This window comes from Bos indicus x Bos taurus, chromosome 6 (genome assembly GCF_003369695.1).
Source record: "Bos indicus x Bos taurus breed Angus x Brahman F1 hybrid chromosome 6, Bos_hybrid_MaternalHap_v2.0, whole genome shotgun sequence".
Classification (NCBI taxonomy): domain Eukaryota; kingdom Metazoa; phylum Chordata; class Mammalia; order Artiodactyla; family Bovidae; genus Bos; species Bos indicus x Bos taurus.
In genome coordinates, this window is record NC_040081.1 from 6146242 (window position 1) to 6171729 (window position 25488).

General features: G+C 36.9%; 1 protein-coding gene across 3 annotated transcripts in view; it reads left to right on the plus strand.

The window, feature by feature from the left end:
- PDE5A (phosphodiesterase 5A) overlaps nucleotides 1–25488 on the plus strand; it is a 148722-nt gene that overhangs the window by 65778 nt on the left and 57456 nt on the right. For all 3 annotated transcript variants that reach the window (XM_027543723.1, XM_027543725.1, XM_027543724.1), the window contains exons 5-9: nucleotides 300–389; nucleotides 3131–3268; nucleotides 5441–5508; nucleotides 14149–14257; nucleotides 15297–15384. In XM_027543723.1, the coding sequence (XP_027399524.1) occupies nucleotides 300–389; nucleotides 3131–3268; nucleotides 5441–5508; nucleotides 14149–14257; nucleotides 15297–15384 (493 nt within the window). The remainder of the gene's footprint in view (nucleotides 1–299; nucleotides 390–3130; nucleotides 3269–5440; nucleotides 5509–14148; nucleotides 14258–15296; nucleotides 15385–25488) is intronic.

Below are 25488 nucleotides of genomic sequence, written 5' to 3' on the forward strand. Positions count from 1 at the left end.
AAATCATGTAAAGAGATCTCTGTCTCCTCTCTTTCTCCTTGCTTATTTTACAACTATTTCATGACATTAGGCAACTTTATTAACACTTGTCATCTACTGATTGTATCATTTAGCTAACACTTGATTTGCATCAGTTTCTAAATTTATGCAGAATAAACATCTACTGTGTTTATTTGATGCTGTTGGTTTTTTAATATTTATTTGAACTATAAATATTTTTGGATGTTGTTCCTGTTTCCAGCAATATAACAAGACAGGTTTATTGACAGTTCTTAACTTGGCTGTTGTCTGTTTTCTAGGACTTTGCTGCTTACTTGGCATTTTGTGGAATTGTTCTTCATAATGCTCAACTCTATGAGACTTCACTGCTGGAGAACAAGAGAAATCAGGCAAGTCTGATTATAAAGAGAGAGTATAGAAATTCTTTTTAAGAAAATGGTTAAATTTTTATATTATATATATCATATAGATTCAGTTTCTAAATATTTTAACTGTTTCTACTGTTTGTTCTGATAGATATTTTTTCCATTTTGTATTTTTCTGTGAGCTATTGCTTTATCACTGTTAACAGGTAAAGATTTGCTTTTAACTTTACACCACCCTTTGTCATCATGGTACCAGTATTATGATGTCACTGTTTTAAGTTATTGAATGAATTGCACTTGTAATATTAAGGATTTAGTTCTTAGTTTATCACTTAGAGATGTCATCTCTTGATTCCCTGCTGTATAAGATAAGGATCTTAACATCCCTCATCTCTCCTTCCCAATTACTACTCCTTACCTCTGCTTTTCCTATCTAGACTTCTTCTTTTATGTTGTCCACACTGATAACATGTATACAGATGGTCTTCAGTTTACACTGCTTATTTAGACTTACATTTTCAACTTTGTGATGGTGCAAAAGCTATTCACATTCAGTGGAAGCCATACTTCACACTTTGAATATTGCTCTTTTCCTGGGATAGTGACACATACTCATGACGCTGGGCAGCGGCAGTAGCCAAAGCTCCTCACAGACACACCATCATGAGGGTAAGCAACTTCAAACCATTCTGTTTCCCACACAGCCATTCCAGTTTTCACTTTTAGTACAGTATTGAGTAAATTCATTAGATATTCAATACTTTATTATAAAATAGGCTTTGTGTTAGATGATCATGCTCAGCCGTGGGCGAATGTAAGTGTTCTGAGCATGTTTAAGGTAGGCTGGACTAAGTTGTGATGTTCAGGTGGTTGGGTATATTAAACAGATTTTTGACTTGCAGTATTTTTAACTTACAATGGATTCATCAAGATGTGATTCCATCGTAAATTGAGGAAGAACTGTATTGTTCTACGACCATGATGAACTTTTCTAAAGCTTTGTCTGGATTAATTCCAAAGTTGCAATTTAAAATAAAGTATTTATAAGTACTGCGATATAAATATTGCTCATATTACCTTTGTTATATAATTTAGTTGTTCTTGTTGATTCTGAAATTTATTCCTTTTTCCTTGAACTGTTTGCACTGGTGTAGCCTCAAGTTATTGCTCTCCCCCCACAAACTCGCCATTATTTAGGCATTCTCTGGAGTTCTTCTTTTTTATGTAGAATCTCCAGATTGTCTCTTTCTTTCTCCTTTCAAGCAAACCTGTTTCTCCTCATGCCTGCTGTGCAGGGTTCATGGTAGAACTTTCCCTCACTGTTTTCTTAGGAAGACTCCATTAGTTATCCGCTGGATCCCAGAACTCCTTCTTTCTCAGTTTACTCCTTTGTTCTGTTGTAGCACATTCTTAATTAACTACTTGCAACACGTATTGTGATGTGAGCACCTTACATGTATAAAAATATTTATTATAACATCCTGCCAGTGTGGCTGGGTATAAACTTCCGCATTGAAAAATGTTTCTCAGAATTTAAAGATAATGCTTTGTCTTCTGCCAGCATTGATATTGTTCTGATTCCTGGAGCTCTTTTTTTATCTATAAGCTTTTGGGATTATTTCTTTGTCATTGCTCTTGTAACTAAATTTCACAATATGATTCTTGTTTTTATTCATCATGCTTGTACCTGGTCATTCCTTTCAGTCTGGAGATGTAAGCCCTTAGGTGTTATGTATTTCTTTTTCATTATTTCTTTGATAATTCATCCCCCTACCCTTTAATTTCTCTTTTTAGAACTTGTGTTAATAAGACAGTGGACTTTCCATGGCTTTCAACTTCAGCATCTTCCTAACATCTCCCTGCTCCAGTCTCACCACTCATTAATCCAGTCTTCTTTTTATGAAAATGAGGTGATCTTGTCCCTTCTCTACTGCAATCCATCACAGTCCAAATGGCTTCAAAAGACGGGGCTTTTGGGATTCTTTCTCCATTTACCTCTGCAATATCATTTGCTTAGTTTTCCCCTTTACACTCTGTATTCTTAAAAAATTTGATCAAAACATACAATATGCCAATTTCTCTCAATGTAGTTCTTTTTGACTGTGATATTTTCCTTCCTAACTTCAGTGGCTATTCTTCAATAACTATTCTAACTTCAATAATTATTCCTAACTGAATAATTCCTGCTCATCTTTCAGACCTCCCCTGGCATAGTATTGCTTCTGGTAAATCTTAAATAATAACCCTTTCTCTCCCCTCCATGCACAGGTAGTCCTGTGAGACTAGATGAAATTCTCTGGAGTTAAAGGAAAGAGAAATTATCAGGAAAAACATGAAAGGAACTCTGAAAATTTTGTTTATTTAGGAAAACATTTATTCTGTGAAAATGTTGGCAATGTTGGTAAATGTTGATCTCAGAAGTTTGGATCAACAAAAACAATATTGTGTTTTATGTATCAGACACTGTTCGATGTTAACTTATTTAGTTTTCACAACAGCCCCATAATTTTGGTACTGTTTTTCTCATTTTCAAGAAACTAGATCACAAAGCCTGCAGGAGGAGAAACCAGAATTAAAAACTCTTGGCTCTGACTTCAGAATCCGATCGTAACCACTGTACTAATTGTACTAACAATCAATAGGGAAGTTTTCTTTTTAAACTTGGTTTTAATTTGTTAGATTATATATAAACCACTTACAACCCATATAAGTCATTGTATTGCTTTAATAATTACTAAATCAGAGCTCTTAATTTTTTTGTCTAGGTGCTGCTTGACCTTGCTAGCTTAATTTTTGAAGAACAACAATCATTAGAAGTAATTCTAAAGAAAATAGCTGCCACTATTATCTCTTTCATGCAGGTGCAGAAATGCACCATTTTCATAGTGGATGAAGATTGCTCCGTGAGTACAGAGTATGACTTTTTTATTTTTAGAAAGACAGAAGCTTATGGTCCTTAAAGCACTGCTTTTAAACCTCATGTTGGCCTCAGAACTCCCTCTCAAGTCCAACTGAACATGGTTGTTTATGTAAAGCTGATTAAAGCATGCGTTGTTTGGTTGGAAGGGGGTAGAGGTGAGGTTGGAGGACGCCCTGGTGCACCCTCACCTTGTCGACCGTCCGCTGAGCAGTCACCACGGGAGTGTCAGCGTGCTGCTTTCATCAGGGCTGCACTACCCTGATGGAGAAGTGCAGCGTCGTGACAGTGTACAGGCCTTTTGTGCCCAGGAATAGTGGTGCCCTCTTGCTGTGAGCAGGTAAACCTGTTCTGCCTGTTTATTCTGAGTGGAATGGGATTGTGTGGAAATCATAAGGCTTGGCCCAATGGAGGCAGTGCTGTTAAAGGTACCTGTTAGTCCCAAATTCTTCCCACCAGGGAAAGTTGCTTAAGTATTCTAAGTGGTAGATTTCAAGCCATTGATTTTCATGTAAAGCAGTAAGATCTGTGTGGAAAGATGGCGTATTCTCATAGAGCGCTGCTTACTTACAGGTCAGCTGACCTTGCTGTGAGCATCAGCACCTTTGGCCTAAGGCCGTTTTCTTTTCTGCAGTTTCTTTCCCTTCTTAACTGATGAATCACTGCTTTTGGTATATTTCTTTTTGATGTAGTTGTTTGTTTTCTTTTTCCTTTAGACCCTTAGAACATGCTCTTCATTGGTGGGTTAGGAAAGAAAATAGGGATTCTTGCATAAAGTCAATTACAATCTGTATAGGATATTTGAATTGCTTTTGGTGGGGGGGGTGGAGAAATGAGCTACAGTCCATAGGATTGCAAAGAGTCAGACATGACTGAAGTGACTTAGCATGCATGCATGGGGGGAGAAAAATAATAGTTTTTTCTATTATTTTATTGAAAAAAATTATTTTTTATAAATATAAATAAAATATATTTTAATTATAAAAAAGATTTTTAATACTTATATTTAAAAATTTTAATTATTTTATTAGATAGAAAGACAGGACTGTGTGCTATAGCGTTATTTGAATCATTGTGTTTGTGTGTGTATAACTCTCATTAATAGGAAATCAAATGAGAATTCACTGTGCTGTAAGATAATCAGTATTCTCATGGAAATTATTTAAAATATTTTCACTCAGTTATAAATTCCTTAATATAGAGATAATTACAAGATTGTAGCTATCCTTCTGAAGTTCAGGTCTGAATTTAATGCAGTATGTCAGTTCACCATTTTTGCTCTGTGACTGCTCTTTGTCATTTAGTTTTTGAAAGTTATACACAAGGGCACTCCCTTTTTAGACCATTTAAATATCACTTTATTTAACATTCAGCTTATCTTTCTACCAGTTAACAGCTATCATGGCAGCAACTGACTGGTATCAGAGTTGCTTTAAAGTATAGCTCAGCAGTATGCCCATTAATCTGTTTTGCTCACTTTTTAAAGACTTAATTGTTGGGGGTAGCAATTAAGTGACTTGATGTTCATTTATACTGTGATTATTTTTTTATAAAAAATATTTCAACACATGAGCAAAAATCCAAATGTGAACAAGAAAAAAATGTTACTCATTTCTTCTGTTCCCACATTAAATGCATATCATGTTTTATTTGTTTCCTTCCAGTTTTTTATTCGGTTATAGTATGGGTGTAAATATGTATGCTGCTTTTCAATTTAACTTCAAAAGTACATCCCTTTGTTGCTAAAATCTTCATAATTTAATAATCTCATAAAATATTATTGAATTGTGTCTTAAAAAAAAAAAAAGACCCAAGAATAGCAGTGAATATATGCATAAAGGCTAAAACTTGAGGATTTTGAATAAATATAGAGAAAATTTGAAGCTAACATGTTCATTAACAACTGGTAGAAAAGCAAAAACAAATAGTACTCAAGTAAGTACTTTTGTAGGTCAGTATCAGCAACAATATGGTTCTTAGTAACGGGAAGTAGGTTTGAGAGTGTCATGAAGTAAGTACTTGGGTCAGTTTTGTCTGAGAAAGTGAAAAAATACAAGAAGTGGTGTCTCAGTTCCACAGACTTGTATGTCTGTGTCTAGGTACTTTTCAGTGTATTCTCAAACTTATTTCTCAGTATGTGTTGTTGCTCTGTTTCCAGGATTCTTTTTCTAGTGTGTTTCACATGGAGTGTGAGGAATTAGAAAAATCGTCAGATACTTTAACACGGTAAGGACTTATGGTCTATCTGTCCTTTTCACATGTACATAATGCTGGTTACATAGCTATTTCACGATCTGTTTAAGACACAGAAGCTGCAGTTGCTTTTTTCCTCCTACAAGTAACTTCATTTGTGAAAAGACTTTACTATTTGACGTTATAGTTCCAGGTTTTTTCCACTGCAGTTGACCTGTTGGAGAATTCTTCCACAGAGTGAATAGTGTCACAATTAGTCTAGGCCTGGTACAGTGTTTTCTGTGAGCTGATTCATTCAAGACCCACAGACATATATTTCAGATATATTTTTGCTTTGTACTTTGGTCCCTCGGTGAAAATTTAATAGGCTTCTGAGTCTGTTCAGATTTGGAAATAGCCCTGGGATTTAACTGACCCCAGAAGGGTGCCTGCAGTCTCCATCACACCAATACATGTATGCATGGCAAGAATCAGAAATCTGTTGTAGTTCATTTCTTTTTCATGTTCTTTGTAATTTTAAAATTTATATTCATTTTTTGTTGGCTGGTACACAGAAAAAATAGAAAGTCAAGGTTATATGTATCAAGGTTATAGACGTTACTGGCCCAATTTTATACGTGCTTTCTGAAGAACTTTAAAAAGGATTTAGAGTTAACTAACAAATGTTCTTTCTCATATTTTTGTACCCTTAGCAAATTACTGGTGGTGTTTGCTTAAGCAATTGGGTAATCCCAGGAATATAAGTCTGCCGGGGTCAAGCGTCAGGAATTCTTGGGCATAATGCCATTTGTATTTTTCATTATTTATTTCTTTCAATTATTTCACTCCCTAAAATAATTCATGTCAATTTATACTACCCCTTATTAGTGATATTATAATTAAAAGCCGCATATTATCATGGAAATAGAACATTATTTAACTTTACCATTGACGTTAAAGTTCCAGAGTTTTCACTCTACAGTTGACCTATCAGAGGATTATTTCATGTTGGTGAATGATGTCACAGTAATATCCTCAGGAACCAAGTCCCTTGGTGGTAGTTCTTTAAAAACAACCTCTGTGCAAATCTGTAGAACATTCTGTAAGATAACTGGCCTGAAGTGAAGTGAAGTGAAGTTGCTCAGTCACGTCCGACTCTTTGCGACCCCATGGACTGTAGCCTACCATGCTCCTCCGTCCATGGGATTTTCCAGGCAAGAGTACTGGAATGGGTTGCCATTTCCTTCTCCAGAGGATCTTCCCAACCCAGGGATCGAACCTGGGTCTCCTGCATTGTAAGCAGACACTTTGCCATCTGAGCCACCAGGGGATAACTGGCCTAGTCTCTTCAAAAAGTCAACAGTCATTGGATAAAATGGAGGGAAGGGCTGTCCTTGGACATAACAGCCAAATGCAGTACATGAACCTTGATTAGATCCTGCTGCTAAGTCACTTCAGTCGTGTCCGACTCTGTGTGACCCCATAGACGGCAGCCCACCAGGCTCCCCCGTCCCTGGGATTCTCCAGGCAAGAACACTGGAGTGGGGTGCCATTTCCTTCTCCAATGCATGAAAGTGAAAAGTGAAAGTGAAGTCGCTCAGTTGTGTCCGACCCTCAGCGACCCCATGGACTGCAGCCTACCAGGCTCCTCCGTCCATAGGATTTTCCAGGCAAGAACACTGGAGTGGGGTGCCATTGCCTTCTCCGATTAGATCCTAGTTAAAAGCAAATAGCTGTCAAAGACATTTGTGAGGATAATTGAAAATCTGAATATGGACTGGATACTGGATATTGGTGTGGAATTATTGTTACCTTTTCTTTGGCATTACTAAGTGGTTAGTAGAAGAATGTTCTTATTTTTAGTAGATTCGTGCTGGTTTATGTAAGGATAAAGCGTTAGGATGTCTGCATCTTAGTTTAAAATAGTTCAGATGGGCCGGCTGGGGAGGGAGTAGGGTGTAGTAGGGTGGGTGGGTTATGAATTAGGAGGTTAGGACTAAGCCTATATACACTACTGAATATAAAACATAATCAACAAGGACCTCCTGTATAACATAGGGAACTATACTCAATATTTTGTAATAATCTATCAGGGAAAAGAATCTGAAAAAGGGAAAATATTCAGTTATGTATGTGTACACATGACATATATGTATTTTACACGTATATATACATATATAACATATATACATATATGTATATTGTGTTGTACACCAGAAGCTAACATGACATAGTAAATCAACTGTACTTCAATTAAAAAATTTTTTTCCTTCAATTAAAAAAAGATATTTTCAACAACAAAAAAAATACGGTTCAACCAAAAATAAAACAGTAAATATATCTAAATATAATAAAGCAAATATATCTAAATTTAGTATAAGTAAATGAATATATTTGCACATATGTAGATATAGCAAATGTGGTAAAATATTAAAAATTGTTGAATCTACGAGTAGGATATTTATTTTGCTTTCAGCTTTCTTATGTATTTCAAAAGTTCACCATAAAAAATTGGAAGAAAATGTTTGTAATAAAAAGCTGGAAGTAAAATGAAAATCATCTTTGTAGGTCATATAAAGCCAAACTGTCTGAGCTTGCAGCTGCAAGAACAAAATGCTTGAGTGTGCAACCTGGTTTCGTCCCAACCTCCCTCGTTAGCACGGACCCCATGGACCGGTGTGGGGTCTGCAGGAGCTGTCTTCTGCCCTGTATGCCTTTCCTGTCTTCTTCTCTTCCCTTTCATGGCATTTCCTGTCCTTTTCTGTGCTCCCCATCAGGATGGAGAAACTGTTGACTCTACTGGTTTAAAGTTGTTACTTTGTTAAGTGATTGTATTTAAATCAAAACATTATATTAAGAGTATTATTTTACCAATATGATACAATGAAAGACCTTTGCTTCTATTGAAAGTATTTCAGGAAGCTGCAAAGGAGCAGATGTAACTTGGGGACAGATAGGGAATGGGTTTGACTTGCAGGGTACACCTGACCTAGGCTGTGACCGCTGACCTGGGTGTGCAGTGGGTACTCAGGGTACATAAAGCATGGAATCTCTACCCCAGAGATGTTTCTGCTACCCTTGAATTTTTGTTTCATAAAATTATATCAGAATAGCTGACCTTTATTTCCCTTTTGGCATTGTTGGTCATGAACTGAACTTTATTTCCCATCTCCACATCTGTTCTTTCCTAAGCTTCTGTGTGTATATTTTCTGGCATTTTTAACATTGCTTTAGTGGATTTTGAATCCTTTTTGAATATGTGATAGTATGTACATGTCCTGGTGAATATGTATGTATCTTTCTTAAGTGCTGGTATTGGGCTGTACTGCCTAGGTCAGTTATGAAGTCTTATTCTTAGGAGGAACATTAATAGATACTATTTTTATTTTATGACACCATAACATTTTTGTTGCTTTTTATAATAAACATTTTAGAAAACTTTTAAACATTAAATATTTGATTATTTTACTTTTGGCTTGCATAAATAATGATTACTATGTAGACAAATATATATATATATACATGTTTATTTATGAATTTATATATATCCAGAGGAGAATAGGAAAATGAGTATGATATGCATATTAAATGTATAAAATGATGAGAATTCCCTAGCCATCTAGTGGTTAGGACTCTGTGCTTTCACTGCCGGGGCCTGGGTTTGATCTCTGCTTGGGGAACTACAAATGCGCAAGCTAAGAGGCACAGCCAAAACAGAAAAGAAAAATGTATAAAATGAGGAATTATCTATATTTACCTTTAAATGTATTTGTGTGGCAGCATATTTCTGTGTACTTTTATGTATTCACATTGGGATTTTTCTTATTAATTCAGGTAAGTGCTCTAATTCTGATAGTTGAACAAGCCCAGTGACTTGGTGTAATAGTGACCTCTACTGGTGAATATGCATTAAAATACTAAAATCTTACTATATATTTGATTTGTGCTACTGTATACTTGTTTTGTTTCTAATGAATGTCACATTCCCTCTCTGTAAAAGAAAATATATCTTTCCACTTTTAAAAAGTATTCCAAGACAGTCTTAGTGTAAAGATTTTTTTATAAAGGATAAATGTCAGTATGGTTACCTTAAAAGACTAATTTTACATGGACCATTTTAACTGATTCATTAACCGAGTTTACAGTAATGAAAATTATCTAACACCAGTGCCTTACATTAGCTAATAGTTAGCTTTTAATCTAATGATGCAGTACAAGACCTCATAGTGATGTATGTTTTTATTTTAATAAAAATTAGATATCAGGCTTCATTTTATGAAAACTAAAATGGTGTTTAGTAACTAGCTTTGTAAAAGGACTAGCTGATACTGACCCTTGGCTAGCAGATTCTTTATTACATTTCTGAAATTTCTTATTGATAGAATTTAGGCCTTTCCAGTTTTCATTATTAAACAAACACTTTGTCAATGCAAACCTCTTTCATGAGATGAAATGCTTGGCAGTTTGATGATGTTAGCAATAAGCAAATCGTTCTTTTTAGGCAATTATGTGTCAGTGGAAAAGCATGGCTCACTTAGTACTCTTCTAACCAACCATCTGATTAACTTTTAAAAGAGAAAATAATTTATTGAAGACAGTTTTGAAATGTTAAGTATACAAATAAAGAATAGTGAAGGTGAACATTATACATAATTATTAGAATTGTATTATCGATGGGATCAAACACAGTAAGCTCTTGGGGTTTGTAGAAATTGAGAAGTGAAGGTCATCTCCAGATGATGGGAGGTTTCAGAGTTTTCTGTGCTTCAATTCAGAGAGCCACCTAATTAGAAGGAAAAGTGAATGTGATGTTATACCATTTCTGTAAGTTCGTAATTTTAAGAAATAGATGTTTTAGTGCTATAATTCCAAATTAGTTAATTTCATGTTAATTTTGTGCTGTGCTTAGTCTAAAGTCAGTTGTAACCAGCTCTTTGCAACCCTATGGACTGTAGCCCGCCAGGCTCCTCTGTCCATGGGATTCTCCCAGCAAGAATACTGGAGTGGGCGCCATGCCCTCCTCCAGGGGATCTTCCTGATCCAGGGATCCAGCCCAGGTCTCCCGCATTGCAGGTGGATTCTTTACTGTCTGAGCCACCAGGCGAGCCCCGTGTTAATTTTAAATGCATATTTTATCACATAATGACAAACACATGGAATTAATCCTTTAAGCTCATGTTCTTGGAATATATATACTACTTGTTAATTATAATTACATTGGGAAACATATTTAAATGCAGGAACACCTACTATTTGTAAAATAGTAAAAAGATTTGTACTCCTTTAAAAAATGGTAGACACAGAGTATGAGAGTGTAGACTCTGACATCGGACTGCTTAAGTATTTGGGTTCATCTGGCTCCCTCTATTGAAATCATGATAATAACAAAAGTCATATGTCGTTATCATCATCATCATCATTGTAAAAGACGTTTGGACAAAGGAATCCTTTTCCAGTGTACTCCTTTCTCTTTGTAGATGCTTTTTCATTTTTCTTATCTTTACTGTAGCATCTTTTATTTTCCTGAGACTTCTGTTTTCTATGAAATATTTATTGTTTTAAAATAGTTTTGTTAACCAAAATCCTTCACTTATCTCATAACCTTTTCTTGGGATTCTCCCCAGGTAATTATGTACAAAGTATTAGGAAGCCAGGCGTATCCTAGGTCTAATGTCTCTAACATTTTTCATGCCTTCTCAGATTATCAGTCTAGGCTCAGAAGTGTTCAGTCTGAAATTCATCTATTCCTCTGTTACCACGGTCGTTTCCCTTTCTTTCTTTTTCCGTTGTATATAGTACTGGACATAAGTTCATTACCTGACTTGGCCAGTTACACTTAACCTAAAGTGTACATCAAAGAACTGAAAGTCACTCAGTCGTGTCTGACTCATTGCGACCCCATGGACTATAGAGTCCATGGAATTCTCCAGGCCAGAATACTGCAGTGGGTAGCCATTCTCTTCTCCAGGGGATATTCCCAACCCGGGGATTGAACCCAGGTCTCGATCTGGGTTCTCGAACCCAGAAGAAGAGAATGGCTACCCACTCCAATATTCTGGCCATATCAGAGGAAGGAAAGACAAAAATATCTTGGCCAGGAATGAGGCCACAACTTCAAGAGTCTTTGTGGTATCACTAGTGATCAAGAACACCATTTGAAACCACTGTCCTAGAAGCAGTTTGCACAGGCTGAGTGAGAAGGAAGATAGGAAAAGATTGGAAACTTGAGAACTCAGAGCAAGTGGACAGTTTTCCTGAGACACCACTTAATTTTGAAATGTTTCCGTCTATTCAGTTCAGGCAGTTCAGTTGCTCAGTCGTGTCTGACCCTTTGCTACCCCATGGACTGCAGCACACGAGGCTTCCCTGTCCTTCACCAACTCCTTAAGCCTGTTCAAGTTCATGTCAATCGAGTTGGTGAAACCATCCAACCATCTTATCCTCTGTCATCCCCTTCTCCTCCTGCCTTCAATCTTTCCCAGCATCGAATGAGTCTTTTCAAATGAGTCAGTTCTTTGCATCAGGTAGCCAAAGTATTGAAGTTTCGTCTTCATCATCAGTCCTTCCAATGAATATTCAGAACTGATTTCCTTTAGGATGGACTGGTTGGATCTCCTTGCAGTCCAAGGTACTCTCAAGAGTACCTTGAGTACTTCTCCAACACCACAGTTCAAAAGCATCAATTCTTCAGCACTCAGCGTTCTTTATAGTCCAACTCTCTCATCCATACATGGCTATTGGAAAAACCATAGCTTTGACCAGATGGACCTTTGTTGGCCAAGTAATGTCTCTGCTTTTTAATATTCTGTCTAGTTGGTCATAGCTTTTCTCCAAGGAGGAAGCATCTTTTAATTTCATGGCTGCAGTCATCGTCTGCAGTAATTTTGGAGCCCAAGAAAATAAAGTCAGCCACTGTTTCCACTGCTTCCTCATCTATTTGCCATGAAGTGATGGGACTGGATGCCATGATCTTAGTTTTCTGAATGTTGAGCTTTAAGCTAACTTTTTCACTCTTCTCTTTCACTTTCATCAACAGGCTCTTTAGTTCTTCTTCGCTTCTGCCATAAGGGTGGTGTCATCTGCATATCTGAGGTTATTGATATTTTTCCTGGCAATCTTGATTCCAGCTTGTGCTTCTTCCAGCCCAGCGTTTCTCATGATGTACTCTGCATATAAGTTAAATAATCAGGGTGACAGTAAACAGCCTTGATGTACTCCTTTCCCTATTTGGAACCAGTCTGTTGTTCCGTGTCCAGTTCTAACCGTTGCTTCTTGACCTGCATACAGATTTCTCAGGAGGCAAGTCAGGTGGTCTACTATTCCCATCTCTTTTTTAGTTTGTTGTGATCCACACAGTCAAAGGCTTTGGCGTAGTCAGTAAAGCAGAAGTAGATGTTTTTCTGGAACTCTCTTGCTTTTTCAATGATCCAGAGGATGTTGACAATTTGATCTCTGGTTCCTCTGCCTTTTCTAAATCCAGCTTGAACATCTGAAAGTTCATGGTTCACATGAAGCACGGCTTGGAGAATTTTGAGCATTCCTTTGCTAGCGTATGCGATGAGTATAATTGTGCGGTAGTTTGAGCATTCTTTGGCATTTCCTTTCTTTGGGATTGGAATGAAAACTGACCTTTTCCAGTCCTGTGGCTGCTGCAGATTTTTTCAAACTTGCTGGCATATTGAGTGCAGCACTTTAACAGCGTCATCTTTTAGGATTTGAAATGGCTCAACTGGAATTCCATCACCTCCGCTAGCTTTGTTTGTAGTGATGCTCCCTAAGACGCACTTGACTTCACATTCCAGGATGTCTGGCTCTAGGCTCTAGGTAACCATCGTGGTTATCTGGGTCAGTAAGATATTTTTTGTATAGTTCTTCCCACTATTAGGCTTTCCTATTTCTTCAGTTAGTGATCTTACAGTTACTGTAGGCACATCCTTTCAGAAATTTACGGAGTAAATTTGCATAACCTGACCGTCTTTGCCAAGTTTATTCCCATCACCAGGGAGTGTAGGAAGTTTCCTAATTAAAAGGCATATTCTATTCTGTTTTCCCAACTCTGGTACTGGCATTATACTTACAAGCCCTCTGACATCAGGTTAACAGGTTCTACCTGTTAAGCAAGAAACTGGAAAAAGAGTTGGGAAAATATTGTAAGCTCAAAAGCATTGTTTTTCATTTAAATACATGTCTTAAAGCACCTCAAAGCAGAAAAATGAAGAGAGAAAAACTTAATAAAATTCTAGACCTGCTCGATTTTTCTCTTGGTCTAAAATGTGTAAAAGATTATTCTCTTGGTATGAGTAGACAAATAAGGAAATAAAAACAGACACTCGACTTTAGACATTCTATTATCTGATGAGAAAATAAGACATAGAGGAAAATTCATATGGATTTCACATTAAATGGCACAAAAATCAACATGACCGTTAACAGTGGTAATATTACTTAATGACATTTTAAACTTGTTTTTGATAGCTGAAAAGTTGTGAGCCTTTGTTTTTTCAAAAAATTTCAATTATAGTAACTACTGAAGTTGTGCATCATCGAATATGTTTAAAGCTTCATTTTCTAATTAAGCTGTACACTTTGCTCCATAATTTCAGACTGCTGTGTTTCTCTCATAACCATCTATGTGCCTGTTTTGCCTGCTTGTTTTCACTACATGGAAAGAACTCACCTCTGTTCTTTCCACAGGGAACGTGATGCAAACAGAATCAATTACATGTATGCTCAGTATGTCAAAAATACCATGGAACCACTTAATATCCCAGACGTCAGTAAGGACAAAAGATTTCCCTGGACAGTAAGTAACCTGCTTCTAGACTTGGAGCTTGACGGCTGCTTTTCTATCGGACCTGCTCTGTACTAGTTACTCTTAACCGAAGGACCGGCTCCAGAATTGACTCTTTGGAAGTGATCTGTGCTTGTCCCGATCTGAGGAAGGGAAATAAAATAGCTCAGAACATCTGTTCAGAGGTGGTCAGCAATACCTACGTATTTTTCTCTGTACTTTTTGTCAGTTTTTTAAAAATGTATTAATGAAATATCATTAACTTTGAGGTAGTTTTACTGTTACCTACGTAATATCAATTGACACTCTTTAGATAGTGTTTCTAGAGTTCCCGAGTTTGTCTTCAAATATTAAGTTCCATATGGCTTGAGTGTCTGTAACTGGTCATCTACCACAGTGAAAAGCTTGTGAAAAAGCAATGAGTATTTGTTTTTCTTGATAGCACACCTACAAGGGTCAGTTTCTCAGACATTGGAAACTTTAGGTTCTAGTATGTTCTCTCATCTGACTTAAGAAAAGCATTGCAGTTGGAGGCAGCTGCCTTGACTTTGTTATTTGCATTATCTAGAAGACCTTTTTAGGACTGTAGCAATATGGACAATAGAAACAGTGGTAAAACTAAAGAAAGAGACATTTGTAACATGTAGAATCCTTGGTGGTGTAAAGATTCTGATCTCTACCCTTCTTATTAAGTTACTTGAGACATCTACTACACAGGGATAGTTGGAACTCAGTAAATATTTTGCTTAGTACTACTGTAAGCTGCTTAAACTTTAAAATGGAAAATAAAAGAAATATAGGTAAATAAAATGGAAAATAAGAAAAAAATTAAACATAGGATATTTATTATTTTTAGTAAAGACTGTTTTTTATTGCATTTATATGAACTTCATTATAATTTGTGCATTTTTTACACTCTGATGTTATCTCCAGCTAATAAAAGATAAGCATATTAATAACTTCATATGTCCAGTATGGTTTGTATAGCATCTAATGGGCAGACAATCTGTTCATAGTATTTAGCTGTTTTGCTTTTCGTTTCTTTGTTTAGAATGAAAACATGGGAAATATAAACCAGCAGTGCATTAGAAGTTTGCTTTGTACACCTATAAAAAATGGAAAGAAGAACAAAGTGATAGGTAAAGCCTTTTCATTGACCTCCACTCTGCACTTACTAAAGAAAAACATATATTCCTAGAAACTTCTTTCCAGTGTAAATTTAAGGACTAAAATATGGAAAAAAGATGAAAATTGGAATGATAAAAGAATTTTGAAATAATTTTACCTTGGTAAATGTTGACAAACATTTGTTAAATATCTTGTTAAATATGATATACTTTTGTAATTATAATCCTGTTTCAACAGAGGTTTTGTTTAAAAATGACATGTTGAAAGTTAGTAGACTGAGGGATATCAAATTAATAATGTATATTATTTTAAAGCCTCACATCTTAGTTTATGATTTTTCTTTTTTTGAATATGTGGTTTAGATTGTAGATTGTATTCATTGAATACTCCATGTTTTCCGGCACCCGGGATAAATCAGTGAATAAGTCAAAATCCCTGCCTCAGGGAGTTTACATGCTTATATAAAGTTTAGTAAAACATGTCTACTGCGGGAATGGTGGAAGAAGGCATTCTCAGAAAAATGAGATGACGTTTCCCGTTACTGACATATTTGTTTCTTGGCACTGCAGGTTATATTAAGAGTCGAAAAGAAAATTTATATGCCAATTATGGCTTCCTTGGTGGTTCAGATGGTGAAGAATCCACCTGCAATGCAGGAGACCCAGGTTCAATCCTTGGGTCAAGAAGATCCCCTGGAAAAGGGAATGGCAACCCATTCCAGTATTCTTGCTTGGAGAATGCCATGGACAGAGGAGCCTGGCGGGCTCCAGTCCGTAGGGTTACAAAGAGTTGGACACAACTGAGTGACTAACACATGTGTGATTGATGCTGTAAAAATAGCGTGAACTGTTAAATATTCCCCCTAGAAATTGAAATAAAGGTTAAAACTTTTAAATAAAAACCCTAATGGTGCAAAACTTAGCTGTATAAATTTACCTTAAAAAATCTGATTAGTTTCCAGGTTGAAAATCAGTTTCCAGAAAAAAAATTTCTGGTTAGTTCCAAGATTTGACTGTAATTTTATTAAAGAAGAGTATCAGTCAGAAAGGTGGGGGAGGGAGGTATTGTTTATGAAAGTGGGGAGTGGGGAGACCAGTACTAAAATCGCCTCTCCAGTTCTGTCCAGTAGTCTGGGAACTTTGGCCCTTTCGTGGAGATGGGTGTGGAAGGCTGTGTCAGTGTACAGGCTCTTCTGACCACTTGGCGAGACCAGCACGTGGGTGGCCATGCATGCAACAGGTGGTCCTCGTACTTCCCAGTGATGCCAGTTCTCCTCCTGGTGTGCATCCTTGCTTTGAGACAGATACACCGACTTACACCTTGAAACAGCCCACCAATCTGACTTCCCTTGTTCTGATTATTTACTTTCCAAGATACGTTAACTCATGTGAGGAGAATGCCTCCTTCCTAGCCTCACGAATGCAAGGCTTGCTTTGCCAGTTGTTCCTTTTCGTAGATCAGTCCCCTGGACTTGAGGTCGTGGGCTGAGTTACAGGTGCACTACTCGCATTCCTGAGGCAGATCCAGTTCTTGTTGGTACCCATTTCTTGATACTATTCTGGTTTTATAAGTCAGTCTCTGAGCTGAGGTACTGTTCTGCACCCCAGAGAGCAAGAGGTGTCCTCGGCGTGGTAATCTGCTTTGCGAGCCTCTGGGGCTGGGCTCACTGGTAAATTGCCTCATCAGCCTCTTGGAAGACAGCCTGGTGACTCCCTGAAGGCTGTTCATCACTTGCACGCCTCTCAGTTCTCAGAGAAAAAAGGAGAAGCTAGTGAACTCATGGATTAGCTCTTTTCAAGAGTATCACTGATCAGATCCCTAACAGAGACCAAAAAACCGACCGAGGTGCCCTACGATATGACACTGAGTAAATGTTTAGTTCAAAGTTTATATCCTAGGGAGTTAGGTGCAAACTACATTGCAGATGTTATGCTTTTTGATAGAAGTGCAGAGCTTACAACAAGCTGCCTTGACCTTTGAAAACGTGAAATGAATTCCAGAAGTGATGCACCATTTATTAATATTAATATGTTTTGGTGAGAAGGAGGGTAGAGTGGCAGCTGGCCACATTAAGTCATGTCTTCACTTTTTCTCAGCAGCATCTCTTTGGAATAATTGGGAATGGGGAGTGGCTGGAGGAAGTTATAATCAGGCTTTTTCATCACTTTACACAAGTGATAAATAAGAGTCATTTGAGGAAGCACAGAGATCCCTGGATAGGAATAGGACTCAGGATATCCACGTGGTTCCACTCTCCGTTTAACCTTGTAAACAGTTATGGGCACCTTATACAACTAAGTCACACCCTTCAGATCCCTTCAGAATCCACCTTCTATGGTCCTGTCATTGTTCCAGACAAGTGAACAAGAAATGAACAGTACCAGCTAATGTAATCAGACTTCTGTCTGCATATATTTTGTGTCATTCTTATTTGATAACAAGAGTCAAAAGTAAGCAAATGTTGTTTTGGAGAAGGAAAAATTCCCTACCAATTAGAAGAAAGAAAAATACCCTAGTGAGATTTCTGGTGGGGGTTCAAGGTAATTCCAATAGGGAAAATTTTCAGTGTTCCCCACTGTTCTGTAAGTGGGGACAGAGTTCTGTAAGTGTGACAAAACAGAGAATTTGAATTCTCAAGTGAACTTTATATTCACAGATGTACCATGGAAAATAGCATGGTTGTAATAATTTTTCTTATATGTCACAGACCAGATTTTGCTATTATGTAATTCTAATACATAATCCCTACAGAGTTACATGCGGAAAGACAGATGGGCCCATGTGTTTTTTGTAATCTTTCTTTCCTTCCTTTTTTTCCATTACTGACAATTAGATGAAATTGTAGACATTAGAGGAGTGCAGGGCCTGTTGTATCATTAATGTTTGCTCAGTGGTCTGGCTGATACAGAATGTTTCCACGACTTTGTTTCCAACACTATTAAGAAGCTCCTTTCCTCATGAAGCATTCATTTATTTTAACCAATTATTTCCCCTATTTATTAGATTACATTTGTCTTTTTCTTATATTTACCAGAAATACTCATGCCTATTTTCCATGTCAGTTTCAGGGCATGTTTTGAAGAAATCAGTTCCATTCCCATCCAAAAGGAAAAGTTGTTGAGAACATTTCCACTTTAGATAACTTACATTTATGTCTCTTCTTTTAGTGAAAAAGTGATGCACGTCATAGTGTTACACCACATGTTATTTGACACAGTGAAGTATGAGAGAGAAGTATGTATTTCTTACTGAATGTATTTTCTAAACTCATACTGTCAATTCTTTGCTCATCTATGTGTGGCAATATGATTCCAAGGCATAAGTAAATGCTGTAAAATTATCTAAGTTTAAATTCGACTTCTACTTAATTTTCTTTTTCATATTAAATTATATCATTTGGCAATCTATTCAGTTGTTTGTAAAAAGATTTGCTAGGGTTTTCCTAACGCAAACGTAATTACATTGTGCAGCGTCATACGTGGTACATGTTGCCTGTGTTGCTTACGGGATCCAGTTTTTCCCAGTTAGAGAACTGTAAATTGTGTTTAATGATAAGAAGCACCGGAAAATAAGGCTGTAGAGACAGTAATAATTGGAAGAAAATGAGAGAGAAAAAATAAAACTAGTGCATTATATCTTTAAATTATAAAAGTGAAAATCTACAGAATGAAAATAAACATAAGGATTATAGTTTCAAGAATTGATTGAAGAAATAGAAAAATAAGAGAAACTGCATAGTAGCCCTGGAAAACAGAGCTTACCTTTATTGGACGACCAACATTGAGGAATTTCTAGAAGATACTAATATGAAGTATATACTGTTTATAAGAACACGCTGTACACAAAATGGGCAAAATTTGAATAGAGATAACAATATTAGTATCAGAGAGGGTAGATTTTAAGATAAAAGAGCATAATGTACAGAATCACTTTGCATCGAATAAGTTAAATTCACAGAGGGAAGTGTAATTGTCATAAATGCCTCTAATAAGGTAAATAACATCATTGATATATAAAAGTCAAAGCTATTAAAAATACAAAGAGAAGTGGACAAAATGGTAGTCATAGTGAGAGTCTTTAATACATTTTTCATAAAATGCTAAATAGGAAAAAAGGAAACATTAGAATTGATTAATATAAAAAATGAAATGATTTAATTGGCATACATTTACTTTTATATGTCATAATTTAAAAACAAATTCCTTTCAAATATCCATTAGAAATTTACAAATACACACATACAACATAAACTTAGTCATTTCTGGAAAGTAGAATTGAAAACTACTGTCATGGATCACAGGGCATTAAAACTAGAAATGCATAATAAAAGGATAAATTAGAAGGGAAAAGCTCACTTAGGAAATGAAAACATTCTCCCAAATGTCAAAGAAGAAATCAAAAGTCAAAATGAAAGTATAGCATTTCAGAAAATTAGTGGTCACCTCAATTTAATATAAAAATGCAAGGTATAAGGTCAAAAATGTACTCAGAGATGTAGAGTTTTAAATATTTTGCTATTTTCATTGGGAAATAATAAACTAAAGAGCTGCTTGATGAAAGTGAAAGAGGAGAGTGAAAAAGATAGCCTAAAGCTCAACATTCAGAAAACGAAGATCATGGCATCTGGTCCCATCACTTCATGGGAAATAGATGGGGAAACAGTGGAAACAGTGTCAGACTTTATTTTTCTGGGCTCCAAAATCACTGCAGATGGTGACTGCAGCCATGAAATTAAAAGACACTTCCTCCTTGGAAGGAAAGTTATGACCAACCTAGACAGCTTATTAAAAAGCAGAGACATTACTTTGCCAACAAATGTCTGTCTAGTCAAAGCTATGGTTTTTCCAGTGGTCATGTATGGATGTGAGAGTTGGACTATAAAGAAAGCTGAGCACCGAAGAATTGATGCTTTTGAACTGTGGTGTTGGAGAAGACTCTTGAGAGTCCCTTGGACTGCAAGGAGATCCAACCAGTCCACCCTCAAGGAAATCATTTATGAATATTCATTGGAAGGACTGATGTTGAAACTGAAACTTCAATACTTTGGCCACCTGATGTGAAGAGCTGACTCATTTGAAAAGACCCTGATGCTGGGAAAGATTGAAGGCAGGAGGAGAAGGGGACGACAGAGGATGAGATGGCTGGATGGCATCACTGACTAGATGGACAGGAATTTGAGTAGACTCCGGAGTTGGTAATGGCAGGGAGCTCTGGCGTGCTGCGGTTCATGGGGTCACAAAGAGTCGGACACAACTGAGCGACTGAACCGAACTGAATCAGGAAATAATGAAACTATTTCAACTAAGTGTTCATCTCACTCCCCACACTGCCCCCAAAATAAATAAATGAATAAGAAGAAAGAAAGCAGAGGAAAGAAATTGAAAAGAGAAATTTATGAAATGAAAAGGGATAGTACAATGAGATGATGGGCAAACACTAAACAAACATCCAACACAGATAATGAGGGAAATAGATCAGATCAGTCGCTCAGTCGTGTCTCACTCTTTGCGACCCCATGAATCGCAGCACGCCAGGCCTCCCTGTCCATCACCAACTCCCGGAGTTCACTCAGACTCACGTCCATCGAGTCAGTGATGCCATCCAGCCATCTCATGGAACAAGAAAAGAAATGTAATTATAGATGCAGAAAAAATATTAAAAGATGTTATATAATACACTGTACCAAAAAAGTGGTATGTTTTGATGAAACAAATTGTATAAAAATTGGTAATAACCAATACTAAGGAGAGTTTAAAATTTCTCATGGAAGTAGTTGAAAAAGTTATATTTTTTAAGTCATTAAAAAAAAAAAGAACATTACCCAAAGTAAATTCTTACCAAAGCAACCAGAGGACAGGAAAGGATGAAATAAGGTGAAGTATGGAAAAGGAAATAACAAAGTAACTAACAACATGATATGACTGTTAAGTGGAAAAACCCAAGAGAATCAGCTAAAGGTAGCTATCTCAAATGAGAGTTGCAAAAGTGCCTGGCTTTCAAATTGTTAAAGGAAAATAACTTGCTTACATGGCAAAACAAATTTGTTGGAAAATAATAATGGAAAAAAATCCCATTTTCAACAGTAACAAGGAATAAACTTTGTCAGAAATAGGAACATCTATGTGAGGAAAACTATAAAACTGTACTAGATAACTTGAAAATCTTCAGTACATGAACTGACAAAACATTTCCTGATGATAAGAATTTTTTTTTAAGATGTTAAGTTTTTGCAGATTAGGTTTTATTTCAATTTTAATACATGTCCTGATAAGGTTGTTTCTTAAAGGGGAAGGGAGTTCTTAACATAAAAAAATTCATCTGGAGGATAACATATAAGAAGAATTATTTATAAAATTCTTCTGGAAGGATAGTGTAGAATAATCAGAGTTGATGGATAGAGAATTGTCTTATCAGAAATTAAAATAATGCTGTATAAGTAACATAATTAAAAGTATTAAATGTGTGCTCGAAAAGATGGCAAGATTGATGGAACATAATAGAAAGTCTAAATGCAGACCCAAGTCTAATATAATTTGTGTTGGTATATAATAGACTGTATTTCTGTTTCTAAGATGTTATTGGTTGAAAGACACCATTTTATGTACCTCAAAGAAAGAAAGACATGATTTCTGTTACACCATTACAAGCAGTTGATGAGAATGCAAATTGATTTCATAAAATTTAAATGTGAAAAAAGCATACTGTTGAAATAATATGAATTTATTTTTTGAGGTGACAATTTAAATTATTAAAGTATGAATAACTAAGTTTCATAAGAATCCAGTAGCAATTTCGGGGGGGATTAAGTACAATTAAAAGATTAAATGTGATAGAATGAATCTGTAAAAGTGCTAGAGGAAAATATTGGTTTATATGTAGTTTTAAAACAGGGAGCTTCTTTTAAAATCAAGACACTATAGTTGAAAACTTAAAAGATGACTTACTTGAGAAATTAAATCTTTTCTGCAGCGAAAAACTTCCTAAATTAAGATAATTGGCAAATAACAAGTGAAAAAAGATTTTTTTTGCAAGGTTGGTCATAAGGGTATAAAAGGGCAGGTCTTGTGTGTATATGTGTTAGTCACTCAGTCGTGTCTGACTCTGTGTGACCCCATGGACTGTAACCCGCCAGGCTCCTCTGTCCATGGGATTCTCTAGGCAAGAATACTGGAGTGGATAACCATTCCCTTCTCCAAGGGATTTTCCTGACCAAGGATCCAACGCAGGTCTCCCGCATTGCAGGCCAATTCTTTACTGTCTGAGCCATGAGAGACCACAAGCAGAATGTAAGAGTTGACGCCCTGCTCTGCCACAAAGCCAGAAGGAAAACTGTGGTTGCTACATCTGACCTCTGGAATTACAGAAAAGGAAACCTCAGTGGATGATTTGAGAAACTACCCAGTTCCCTTCAGCATAATTTCCAGAGGCCTTCAGTGCCCACTAGCTCTCAGAGCTGCTGTTGTAAGCATGTGAAATAATGTCTGTACAAGTACTTTGTGAACTAATAATATTACGTAGCACTGATATTTTATTATCCAGCTCTGCTACTTCTTGGTTTTCACCTAATATGTTTTTGAATATTTTATTTTATGGTTATACATAGTGATTGATTTTGGCTGGTGATTTTATTTTATTTTTGGTTCTGCAATAACTACTTTGTTTTTATATATAAGTGCTTCTGATTTTATATCACTTGCTAGTAGATGTGGCATTTCAAATGACCAGCTTTAAATTTCATTACTATGCTCTTCATCCACTCTTCCACATCTTTAAGAAATACATTGTGCAAACTATCTGTAAATGGGTCCAAGCTTTACATTTTCTCAAAGAACCCTGTTTGTTGTAAACCTTTTTCTTCTTCATAGATTTTTTTCCAACTTAGGTATTTCTGTTTAATAGAGTTAAATTTTATCAAGGGTATAAAGAGATTAATGAGATTATCATGAATGCTCTATAAATGTGACTGCTTTCAGAGAAAAATCAAAGTATATTCCTAAAGGGATCACTTGCCCTCTCGCCTTTTCTTACCCTGAGCGTTACTCTGTGTCTGCCTGTCTGTCGAGGCGGGTCATGACACAGACACATGCTCGGTGTTCTGCCCTGAGCTGTAGTCGGTACAGCCAGCTCTCACTGTGTGTATGCTGAATTTGCCATTGTAGTACCTTTCGATTCCTGAGGTATTAATTAATACCACTTACTGGGCTTCCTCGGCGGATCAACAGTAAAGAATCTGCCTGCAATGCAGGAGCCACAGGAGAAGACACGGGTTCCATCCCTGGGTCGGGAAGATCCCTTGGAGTAGGAAATGGCAACCTACTCCAGTATTCTTGCCAGGAGAATCCCATGAACAGAGGAGCCTGGCAAGCCTGATTGAGCCTTAAGATTCATGCGGTTGCAAAGATTCGGACACGACTGAGCGACTGAACTGAACGGAGCGATTAAACAACAATGTATTCATTCAAGGACTTGACTGAGGCTTATGATTTGAACTGTTGTCCAGAAAAGAGTTCCTTTACCTCGGTCCCAAGCCTAGCAGACTGCCTGATGACCACATCTCAGCCTCACTGGCTTGTCTTTTCCTTTCCATACATGCAGTCAATCTTATGAAGTGACAAAAAGAAAAATCCTGTTTATGAAAAGTGGCCATCAAGCAGGAGAAAACTTAGTAAAAATTGAAAAGCAGTTACATTGTGATATGAAGATAAGGAATGCATGACTCTCAAGAACATGTGATGTGGGAGATAGCCAGATGCCTTCATAAACAGTTCCATGTTTATAATTTGGGGATTCACAAAGGTTGGAGGACATAACCCTTTTGTTTGCACTATACATGGTATGTGGTCTTAAAATGACGAATGCTGATTTATTTGAGTAAATGCAGTAATGCCATTTACTCAAGGTTTTTACTTGCAGTGTCCAAATTTTAAATTTTTCTTGATAATGGAATCAGTGTTAGAGAAGTAACCTCTGCAGTGGTAATACTGATAAATAAGGATGGCTTTACTGTCTAAAATAGAAAAACTCTCACAAACAAAGAGCAAAAGGAGGATACAGATAATTAGTAGTGTTAAAAACAAAGTGCACATCAAAACTACACGTGCAACTATGCATCATTTCAGACTCTCTGAGATCCTTTTGTGCTCCAGGAAGAAATAAGAGATAGCAAACCACAGTCTTCATGGGCAAGACTGGGTCAGAACTGCAGTCTCGCATCCTTTCATTAACTTGGTTAACATTTTTTGAGTCCTGCTGTGTGCCAGGCCTGGCTAGCTGAGGAAGTGTAACTGACAAATAAAATCTCTTAAGACCGAGATATGTACAGTCTAGAAAGAGAGACAGAAATAAAGCTCCCCATGATCCTCCAGGTGATAAAGTTAAGGAGCTAGGAGAGGTGTCTGCCTCCCCTGGGGAAGTGGGAGGCCTCTGGGCACTCCCTGTGAAGGGCACGTAGGGATCTCCTGGGTAACAGGAAAGAGACTGGGACCAGCAGAAAACTATAGGCAGAGGTGTGGGTGAGCAAGAATAAGGTGTGGGTCAAGAAACTGCCAACAGTCATCAGACGGGTAAAAGGCACAGGGCAGCTGCATGGTAATAATCTGGTCTTTGAGGCTAAGCTGAGCTGGGGTTTCAGTTTTAAACGTAAGCACCCTGGAGCACATGACTTAACCTTCCTGAGATTCTGTCTTCATCTGTAAAGTGGGTGTGAGCACCTTTCTCAGTGTAAGTCATACAGACCAGAGTCCATGTGTGTCCTGAAGCACGGAGCACCACACCTACTCTGCAGTGGGCACGCGATGGGGGTCTGTGTTACGTATGTAGAGGCAGAAGAGATAGGACGTTAGAAACACTGTTCCCCAGAGGTACAAGGTCATCAGACTCCTCGCAGAGACCCCTTGGGATCAGAGCCCCGTAGAATGAGTTCAGTTAAGATTTGACATCGTCTTCCATTTATATATACCATGTGTTTGACTTTCTAAGAAAGGCCAGGACTTGGGAGGTTAGGTTATGATTTTCTTCAAAGATTAATTCTGCTCTTAGACCTAAGTAAATAGTCATCTCTACGTGCATGTATTTGCAGTATCAAAAATGATTGGAAATACTCTCCTGGATGCAGA